Source organism: Gasterosteus aculeatus, chromosome 14, assembly GCF_964276395.1.
Source record: "Gasterosteus aculeatus chromosome 14, fGasAcu3.hap1.1, whole genome shotgun sequence".
NCBI lineage: Eukaryota > Metazoa > Chordata > Actinopteri > Perciformes > Gasterosteidae > Gasterosteus > Gasterosteus aculeatus.
In genome coordinates this window covers 14,289,710-14,300,107 of record NC_135702.1, presented here as the reverse complement: position 1 = coordinate 14,300,107, position 10,398 = coordinate 14,289,710, and the positions used below count along the sequence as shown (strand labels likewise).

At 44.3% G+C, this 10,398-nt stretch overlaps 1 protein-coding gene across 3 annotated transcripts; it reads left to right on the top strand.

The window, feature by feature from the left end:
- The first annotated feature begins 544 nt into the window (after positions 1 to 544).
- On the top strand, positions 545 to 6,649 carry stbd1 (starch binding domain 1). Of its 3 annotated transcripts, none has more exons than XM_078088265.1 (4): positions 545 to 632; positions 1,849 to 2,502; positions 3,202 to 3,425; positions 3,923 to 6,649. In XM_078088265.1, exons 2-4 carry the CDS (start codon positions 2,049 to 2,051, stop codon positions 5,837 to 5,839), a joined length of 2,595 nt encoding a protein of 864 aa, XP_077944391.1. In that variant the 5' UTR covers positions 545 to 632; positions 1,849 to 2,048; the 3' UTR covers positions 5,840 to 6,649. The 3 variants fall into 3 exon arrangements, with proteins under 3 accessions (XP_077944391.1, XP_077944392.1, XP_040054081.2); XM_078088266.1 differs by lacking the exon at positions 545 to 632 and having other exon boundaries at positions 1,889 to 1,948; positions 2,070 to 2,502; XM_040198147.2 differs by lacking the exon at positions 545 to 632 and having other exon boundaries at positions 2,057 to 2,502.
- Positions 6,650 to 10,398: the final 3,749 nt, after the last annotated feature.

The following is a 10,398-nucleotide window of genomic DNA, read 5'->3' as shown; positions in this document are numbered from 1 at the left end:
TGATACTGCTACCATTCCCAGTAGAGATACTTTCCATAAATATTGTTGTACTTAGTCGCTCGAACGGCTCAGTAACGCAGCAAAAGGCTCTGGGGGGGGGGGGGGTGTGATTTCATTCTGCTAATCTTTAATAACACGTCATAAACCAGTGGAAAACATGGAGAGGAGCCAAGCAGCCAACATGAAGTGTGTGTTTCCGGTTTGAGGCACTAGAGGTCGGTATTGACCCATGTAGAGGAGATTGTGGAGGCTTGGAGCTGCTTGTTCACCTTTGTTGTATAGCTCTGGGTCATGTGGCTGAATCATTGTCTCAGATGTGACACTTGGAAACCATAACTTTGTTTGTAGGCTTTCGAAAAATGTATTTAATTAATTTCATTACATACGTTTCCTGTGGTTCTTGACCAGTTTTGCACACACTGCAGCAGGGATTTTGGCCACTCTTCCATACAGACCTTCCCCAAATCCAGAGGATTCGTGGCTGTCGATGGGCAACACGGACTTTCAGCTCGCTCCAAAGATTTTCTATTGAGGAGTTTCTGCAGAGGCCAATCGACCTTTTGTCTCCTAAACGACGGAGTGGTCAGCGCAGCCGTAGCCAGGTCTGTGAGAGACGGAATTCTTACTGCTTGGTAGGTGATCAAATACTTCACTCACTCACAGTTGAAGAGTACCCATATTAACAATTACAGACTCACACACATACGGACGCTACACAGACGCTACACTACATGCTTTGTAAGTGGGAAAACCTGCAAAATCTGCGGTGTATCAAATACTTGTTTTCCCCACTGTATACATATATAAATATGTATATATTGACAGTATTTTATATTTGACTTTAACTTCGCAATAATTTCGCCAAATATTGTCAACAATAATAAAATATGTCAGAGATGAGAAATAACTTCAAAATAAACCACAAAACTAGAATAAAACCAAAAGGTGAAGCATAAGCCGATCCCAAAAGCAGTGTGCAAAGTATCTTAAGATCAACTTGGAGCAGAGGGTGAGCAACAATTCTGGGTGAGGAGGTGGCAGAGAGTGTGGGTGATCAGAGCAGTTGAAAGAGGGGTGAAAGTGACCCTATGTAGACTATCTACTCCTGCTGTCACCCCAAGGAGAAATTTCCAGCCCATCTCCAATCTTCCCTTTCTTTCAAAATTACTAGAATGTGTTATTGCTACACAACCCAAGCCCAACTCAAGCCCACCTCACCACCAACGATCTGTTTGACCCATTTCAATCCTCTTCTGTTCATCCTACACTTGCTCCCTCTTGTAGCATCAAACGTCAACACGGTCTCCACTTTGACTACTACGTTGGCAATGTCCAGCTCTACACCTTCACAAAAGCCAGCAATGGTCGAATGCCTCACTGATATTAAATCATGGATGCAAACCAACTTCCTGAAACTCAACTGTGCCCCATCTGACATGATCATCAATTGGCACAAATCCCTCATAAAAACCAGTCACAATTTTGACAAAATCGATCCCTCCCCACCCCCCTCGGAGTCATGTTTGACAGCAACCTCTGGAACTCTTTCCCCAAACACATCCAAGCCTGCACCGAAAACACTGCACTCAAATGTGTGACAAAAATGATGTTTTTTGTTTTTTGTTTATAACTTCCTTTTTTATTTTTGACGATTTAGTGTCTTTGAGTACTATGAAACGTGCTATACAAATAAAATGTATTACAATTATTAAAAGATTCTTCAAAATAAAATATTTTTTCCAGCATACAAAATGAGTTAACTAAATTTATAAATATTCAACTTTCCTCTTTTGAAGAAAAAGTTGACGTTATCCAGCCCTCTGATTGTTAACTGATTGAAATCCTCAGACTTCCACTGAGGCCAGATCGATTCTGTGGGGCTTATTGAGGCAATCACTGGAGATGATGTGATTTCACTGCAGCTGCACTCGTGACGGAGGAGCTAAAGGTTCGTAGAGGAGGTCTCCGACGGATCAGATCCTATCAGCGCAGAGACGATCAGAGTGCAAACGATTTGTTCCCTTTGCCCCGATTGGTTTTATGAATGAATGCCGACACCCCGTGATCAGTCCCGGCCAATCAGAAGCTCGCAACCCTGCAGCTCTGCAGCAACAAGAGGTCACTCCACACGCGTGGAGAGAAGAAAAAGACGGAGAGAAGAGCAGCCTGCACCACCTTCACTCGAGTCCTCCACACGCACAAAGAGAAGCTCCGAAGGAGGCAAGGGGGGCGCGGCTCGTGATTTTCCCCCACGACAGACGTGCATCATGCCGCTGAAGAACGGCAACACCGTGGCGGTGGAGAGACGCGTGGACCTGGCCTCGCTCTTCTGCATGATCGGGCACCACGGTCCCGCCGTGGCTCTGGCTGTCGTAGCGGTGGTGTCGGTGGTGGCGGGTCTCGTCATCTACCGGACCGTGAGGGGGAAGCGGAGGAAGGCCGCGGTGGCCGACGCTGACGGAGGCGCGGAGGGAGACGCGTCGGTGATCCGGGAGTCAACAGGTAAAACGACATTAAAGTCGAAATGATAAAAACATATCTAGGATGAACGGGGTATTCGTTGTTAGTCTTTTAGTGGTACATGCGCTGAGGACATGCTCGTGTCACAATTAATTTAGCAACGGTGTTTATATTCAGTACGGGTTATATGCTCCAGTGCCACTGTGGGAGATACGCATGGGCCATCATAACGAGCTATCACTAACCGTGCTCCATAAGCAGTGTTTAAATTGTGTGCACATGTGGAGTTGGATGTCACAAACAAATTTTTAACCAGATCATAGAATATGGTAAAGATGAATCTCTCAAACAAAGTACAATGGGTTCGTAGTAAAGTTACATAATTGTAACATTTGATACTTTGAGTACATTTTTATGTAATGGTTTTATCTGCTTGCAAAGGTTAAATGGACTGGAAAAACTCTCACACCAGAGGCAAATCTGTCCAACAAACAATTACGGTCACTGATTGTATTGATTACTCCTGTGATACTGCATTTTTGTCACTTAAGGAATCCTGTGATACTGCATTTTTGTCACTTAAGGAATCTTTAAGTTACTAGTTCATCAAATCTTATTTTGACTGAAAGACATCCAATGAACATCTCGTTTTTGGTTATGATTAAAAAAACGTATAACTTTTTTTTTTTTTTAAAGGATATTAATATATATTATTTCAACTGTATTTCTTTCTTCTGATAGACGTGAATGAGGGCTTGTCTGACGTGAAGGCGGATGTCGATCTGATTCAGAATGATCTCCGAATCCGGCACCGTCGTGCTGCTGCTGAGAAGACATCTGCTCAGAGGACACGAGGAATCCTGTCCAGCGAGGACACGATTAAGGATGTGTTGGAAGATTTCTGTGAAAGCTGCTTGATGGAGCCTAAACAGATTCATTCTGAGAAGCCGAAGCAGGGAGAGGCGGTAAGCAGCCGTCCCTGTTTGAGGTGACACCCGGCCCTTGCATAGGTAGTGCTCAAGCTTTTGCCCTGGATGAGAAAAGTGCCTCTTCTGCTGGAGCATAATTTCTTCTTCCTTCATCAATATTTAAGATTTATTTTTTTTAATTTCCTGAATAATTTTGGCCCTGGGTTCCCTTTGTTTTATTTGACCACCTGTCCTCCAAAATGTCTGCATGTGCTTGGATGACACGCAAGCAACAGACCGTAAATGAGAGCAGTGTCTCTTATTTCTAACTTTGTAAGAAAATAAGCATATTTCCAAATTGGTCTGAACTATTTCTTCAAGCAGTTGGAGCACCAACCCAGTGGGATTATTTCCCTCTCGCCTACATTTACCAAGTCTCCCTCCAACCTCATTCCTTCTGCACAGAACACTTTCAATCTTTTTTTTTTAATCTTACTGTCAATTAAAGACTGAGATTATGTATAAACTATTATACTTTTCATCCATGTGTTTAGGTGTCAACAACAGAATCCCAAGATGATGAGGGCGGGACCCTGGAGAAGGATGTTATTGACGAGACAACCAGACAAGTGGAAAACTTTCAGCCCATTGGGGATAGTGATACTGAAGATGGTGAAGATGAAGACCACTTGGACAAACGTTCAACCGTCAAATTATATGCCGCCTCGGTACAGTTCAACGAGCAAGACCTGGAGATTGAACAAAAGGGAGGAACTGATTTTGCGCGTGACCAAGAGGTTGGCGTTCTTTATAATGGTGCCAATCAGGCAGAAGACAAAATGCCGTCCGGTGGCAGCAATGTTGCCTGCAAAGAAGAACAACACTGTTTGAGTGTGGCAGTCACCTCTGCGCCGAACAGTTTGCGCTCACTCGTAACGGCCGGTAATCACAATGGCGGTCTTTCAGGTTCCTCAATTGTGGCAGAATGTGCTGATATGTCATTTGATTGTCAACAACCACAGAAAGATAATGAGACTCCATCTCTTGATGAAGACCCAAACTCTGCTAATCTCGACCCTCAATCGGAGCGAGTACAAGATATTGATCCAGGTACAGCTGCGAATGTACCTTTTGTAATAGTTGAAGATATGTCTTGTCCACACCAGCAATTCATTTGTGAAGACAAACCAATTGACCTCGTTGAAAAGGAGTTGTTGCTCGATTCTGCAGCTGCTGGCAATAAAACTAGCTGCGCTGCACTTGTAATGTCTGTCTCTGGTCCTGACCCACAGCCCTTCACTCAACACCCACAGGGTGACCAAACCAAAAATAATAGTGAAGATTTGACATCCGCTCCCAACATGCATCCCCCCTTTTGTCAAGTTGACATGCTGTCTTTCGAGCAGTTTGAGCTGAGGGATATTGACATGTCATATGGTGCAGTGGGGAAAGAAAGTGGGATTTCAAGCCTGGCAGTCAGCCCTGATTCCTTTAACGAGTATGACACGATCATTGAAAATATGATCGTGTCTGCGGGACCGACTGAGGCTCAGCATGGCCTCCATGCCGATGCAGTGGTAGAAGAGCATACAGCAGCTATGGTCCTTGGGCCTGATCCGTCTCATTGCTGCCAGCCAGCTATCAGCGAGCGCAAAGCCTCTACTTTAAATGAATCCTTCCTATCACAAGAGGATATGTTTGGCCGAGAGATTGAGGAGAGTTACTGCAGTGCGATGGATCAGTTCGCGGCGCAGATTGCCGGCAGTGTTACTTGCTTCACTGACAAACCGCAAGGCCTGAAAGCTGCTGTCGAGAGTGAAGAGAAGATGACTGGAGTAAATGTTGAAATGATAGGGGCTACAAAAACCGAGGAGGATGAAGACTACGAAAAGACTGAAATTAGTATCATGGAGGCAACTATGGACCATAATGAATGGATCATGGACAATGACTACAAAGCCTTTCCCTGGATGACTCTTCCCGTCCCATCTTCTGCCCACGACGATACGAAAACCTACCAGCTTCCCTCTGAAGGGCTCAAATTCACCTCCGCTGTAGAAGTCACCACTTGTACGGACGCATCCGATATTCCACCTTCTGCCAAAGTCTTACTCGCTGGCACTCTTCCACTTGTTGCCGAAAACCCAGAAAATATGATAAAAATTGCGGTGGTCCAGGATGTGGACGTGACTTTTAGCATCCATTATATCACCCAATCGCCCAACCAGGCGGTGGCTGTCACAGGTGACCGGTGGGAGCTGGGGAACTGGAAGGAGTTTGTTCCGCTAGAGGGACTGGAGGACGGGCACTGGGCCACAGTGGTCCGCCTGCCCTCAGAGAGCCACGTAGAGTGGAAGTTTGTGGTGGTGGAGAAGGGCCGGGTATGCCGCTGGGAGGAATGTGGCAACCGCCTCCTGGACACAGGCTCCAGAGACCAACTGCTGGTGCACGAATGTTGGGCCCGCTTGTGAAAGGTGGGGGAAGCTGTGGTATTGTATCCTGAACCAGATTGCCAAGTTTATCTATCCTGTCCCTAACAAGGTTAGAGGATAATTACTGACCGGTACATCCTAGCAATGGTTTGGTAAATGTATGGGTCAAGAGGATTAATTTGTTTGGAAGTCGAAGTTACAGATTATTCTTTGATCAGACCCCTACACATTTCCAAAACTACAATAACTGATAAACCAGCCTTGTAATGGGGCTTTTTCTGAGACACTGACAGCCTGTGATGAAGTGGATTTTTGGTTGAATGCCGGATCAGTTCTTTTTTTTTTTTTTACCTTTCTGGTTGAATCTATAATTATGCAAATCGTATCTTTGAGATAAACGGTGACTTAATGAAGGAATTAATTAATGAGGAAAAAATGCACAGTTCACTTTCACTACAGCAATAACTATGTTCTACAATGTTTGACTGGTACGGGTATTCTGAGGTGTTTACCACTCAACTGTAACGTTAATGCTGCTTGAATCTCCCAATACTGCATGCAATGTCCCTTTAAAAAAAAGTCTTTCAATGAATGTGCTATAATCTAAGTTTCAATTTTCTTTTTTTAAACCGCTTTGCTAGCTATATTTGTTTCATTGCAACTATAATCATGTTTCTTACAGAATGTTTATTTTCTGAAAACTGCAGTCACATTTTTGTTTCAGGTGATGATTGGTGCCTATGGTCTCGATCTAAGATAATCTTGTTATGCTAAACTGAAGATTATATTGTTCTTTTATGTGCTTGAGGTGGAGTTCGTTACCAAATAAATAATCTTTTAAGTCTAAAACATGGGCATTTAGTGTTTTATGTATTTTGAATGACTGGATGTTCTGAAGTAATTGGGAGAATTTGGTTTCAACGTGAGTTGGGGCGAGAGTTTCAAAGACAGGGTAACAGAAATGATCCCCTTCTGTGAATGTACTGAATAAGTGAAGAGATCCTCATTTCAATACGGCCGCTGTATTATCTCAACCAAGCAGCCAATGAGGTCATGTTGTCTGGTTTGATGTTGCAACAGCAGTTAATGATTCAAACAGCCCAACACACCCGGTCACCACTGTGGGTTCTTGTTGGGTAACATGCACAACTAAATCTTCCACCTGATGCCTAAATTGCTTCAGTTTCGGACCAAACGCCACAACTAACTTTGTTCCGAATCCAGTCTGGCTCAGAGAGGTGACTTCACTATGTCTGAAGCGAGGGTGCTCATCATATTGCACGTACGCTCTCACAAGTGCAATGTTTTGTCAGATCTATAAATTATATGCACTGCAGGGAATGGGAAGGTTTATGTGAGGTTATTTTGGAGGATAAAAGCCCAAAACGTAAGTAGTACTGAAAGGAGTGGAAGATGCTTCACAGGAAGACATTTCTAAATGAGATTTTAATGCATGTGCAGTCCGCAAGGTGACTAAATCAACCCCACTTTCTAATTATAGTATTATAAAGCAAAAACAGTACAAATCAGAAAGCTAACCACAAGTAGATTTCAGACTCCTGCTGCGGTCTCTCGTATGAAAGCCGCCCTCCCACCCCCACATCCAAATCCTGAACATTACCCAAAACGATGGCCTTTTGGACCCTTTTCACTTGCCTCACATAGGGGTCAAAGGGAATCTGTTCAGGTGTGGGCTGCGTGATTTATAAAAAATAAAAAAAATAGTTGAGGGGACTTTTGCCCCCCAGTGCAGAGAGCCAAATGTAACAAAACCTGTTATGCCGAAGTCTTTATTTACACTGAAGGCCTTGGATGTACGGGATTTTTTCCATCCCTGTGTGTAACCGACCAGACCAGACTGATGAGATCCCTGGTTACAGGAACCCTGGTGCTGACACCGTGTCCGCCTGAGATCATGAGAGTTGGTTGTGCAGCATGTAAATGCAGCACATTAGTACTAATGTTAGTTGGGAGCAGAGGCCCTTTCTAAGGTTGAAGGTAATCCCTTATTTAGACACAAGCCTCACAATTGACCATGCTTAGATTACCCTCTTTGCATGTCCCTCTTTCTCACACTGACATTAACTAATGGCGAAACATGGACCAACAGACCAATGTTTGAAACCTGATAAGTCGTAAGTCTTAACGCTGAGTACAGCTCTTCACATGCACACTCAGGTTGTCTAGCCGGCCTTATAATCAACACCTGTAAAGGTTAGTCAGCTGTTCCCCTGTCTCACTGTGATAGCTAATCAAGTTATCACAGGAGGCAAATGATTGTTTGTCCAGTTCTGAAAAGTAAAGCCAATGTTGAAGTGCCTCAATTGCATTCCTCCTAACTGCCATCAGAGGGCGGCGACTCTTATTGTGCGGAAACTCGAAAGGTTATGGCGTTCCACCAAATCAGAAAGATCTAGGCTAGTTTTGCTAGATAGCCCTAAAACATATAAGAAGGCTTCCCGCAACACAAGAGCAGCTTATTACTCATTATTGGAGAAAAATAACAACTCCAGGTTTCTCTTCAGCACTGTGAGAGTCACAGCTCTGTCGAGCCGTGTATTCCTTTGGACCTCAGTAGTACATTATATGTCATTTAGCTGACCCTTTTATTCAAAGCGACGTACATTGCATTTTTAACCCTTGGTTTACATTTTGCCCAGGGAGCAAGTAGGGTCTAGGTGTCTTGCTCACGGACACTTCGATATGTGACATGGAGCAGTTGCGGTTTGAACCGCCAACCTTGCGTTTCTCAAGGTACCTGTAATTAAACGCCTTAAGAAAACTACTCTAGCTTCCCTCCCTCGAGGATCCTTGAGAAATCTGTCGCAAATCAATTATTTGACTTTCTACAAAACACTGCTTTGTTGGAGGATTTTGAAAAGAACCTGAAAATGACTTTGCAAAGTGTATGACTTTTATAAAGTCTTGAAGGACCTCATGACTTTTGTAAAGACTCTGTCTGATTCAGCACAAGCGTTAAAAAGCTGCAGGCTAAGCCTTGCTCGTTCCCTTTCTGGCCATGCAACACAGTCAGCAGGCGCCGAGGTCACCGAAAGACCCAACAGTATGGAACAGGAATAGAGACGGGTATGCTCTATAAATAGCCTGCTGTGTGGCATAAATGATGGCTTTATGTGTTTCTAATTACACAGAAATTCACACAATTTGGCCACATTTCATTGTAAGAAGAAGCCCGTGAGAGCAATGATATCCAAAGCAACTTATATTTCATTTTTAACACCCATCTGCAAACCACTTATCCTGCACACAGTTGTAGGGGGGCCGGAGTCTATCCCAGCCAACTTCATCCCAGCCAACTTCAGGCGAGAGATTGGGCTGGCAACCGGTCCAAGGTGTACCCTATCAAACTGATCACCAGAGCGTGTCTTTGGAATGTGGGAGGAAGCCGGAGTACCCAGAGAGAACCCACACAGACACGGGAAGAACACGCAGACTCCACACAGAAAGGCCGCTGGGCAGAGTCGAACCCATGACCTTCTTGGTGTGAGGTGACAGTGCTAACCACCACACCACCGTGCCACCTGCATTTTTAATGTGTTTTTTTTTTACATTTCGCCCAGGGAGCAGTTAGGGGTTGGGTGTCTTGCTCAGCGCGACACTTTGACATGGTACATTGAGCAGCCAGGGTTCAAACCGCCAACCTTCCGGTTTCCGGCACACCCTCTCTACTCAATGCACCACCTCCATGACAAAAAAAAGAGATCAGTATAATCCTTTATACTATTAATAGTGATATTTATGGTTCCACGAGTAAAAAGCACAGACACTGGGGTGAATGGAAGACAGAGACAAAGCACAGTGAGCATTCATATGCATACTATGTGTTGATCCATCTCCCTAGGGTCAAAGTTCAAGTGGAAGGTTGTGGCCCCCTGCGATTGGTCTGTTTCTGTAACGGGAGACAGCAGACTTCAACTCGGCCTTTAAAGGACCACTGTGAGTCAATCTGCTGTTGCGTGGAGCAGCCTTCCATATTCATGGGCCCCAGAGGATGCCCTTTAGTGATTGTCACCCTCAACATGTGGCCCTTTGACCAGCCTTTGTTATTTTATTAGTTTCACAACCTGATCTGCTCGTCCCTTTGGCTTGCATGCGTCTTGTTTTCCCTGATTTCCCCACAGAATAGGCTGCTCGTCCAGCGGTATTCTCTTTTGCCCTACACTTAAGCATTAACCATGAATTCAATGTCAACTTCTAACAAAGGGAAATCATTCATTTGGAGCCATGCTTGAAATTTAAGTTATTCATTCATTTGGGTCCCTACCAACTCCTGAAGGAATTAGCCAAGCTGCCATCGGTCTCCGTCGGCTTTTGAGAGCTGGGTGCTCATTGGGTTTATACACCTTTTACACTCAAAGTAAATAAGATCAGTGAGAGGGAAACAAAGTGGCCGGGTGGCAGGTGGCAGCCGTTTTGAGCTGTGACTTGTTGTGACTCTCTTCAGAAGCTGGGGGGATCTGAGGCTTCGGGTAACAATTCTCTTTAGAATCATCACGTGTTCACGTTGTTAAGTATAAATAAATAAAGACATAATAACGAAAAAGGCATTCATATTATCAGTACTTTTCTAGTTTAAT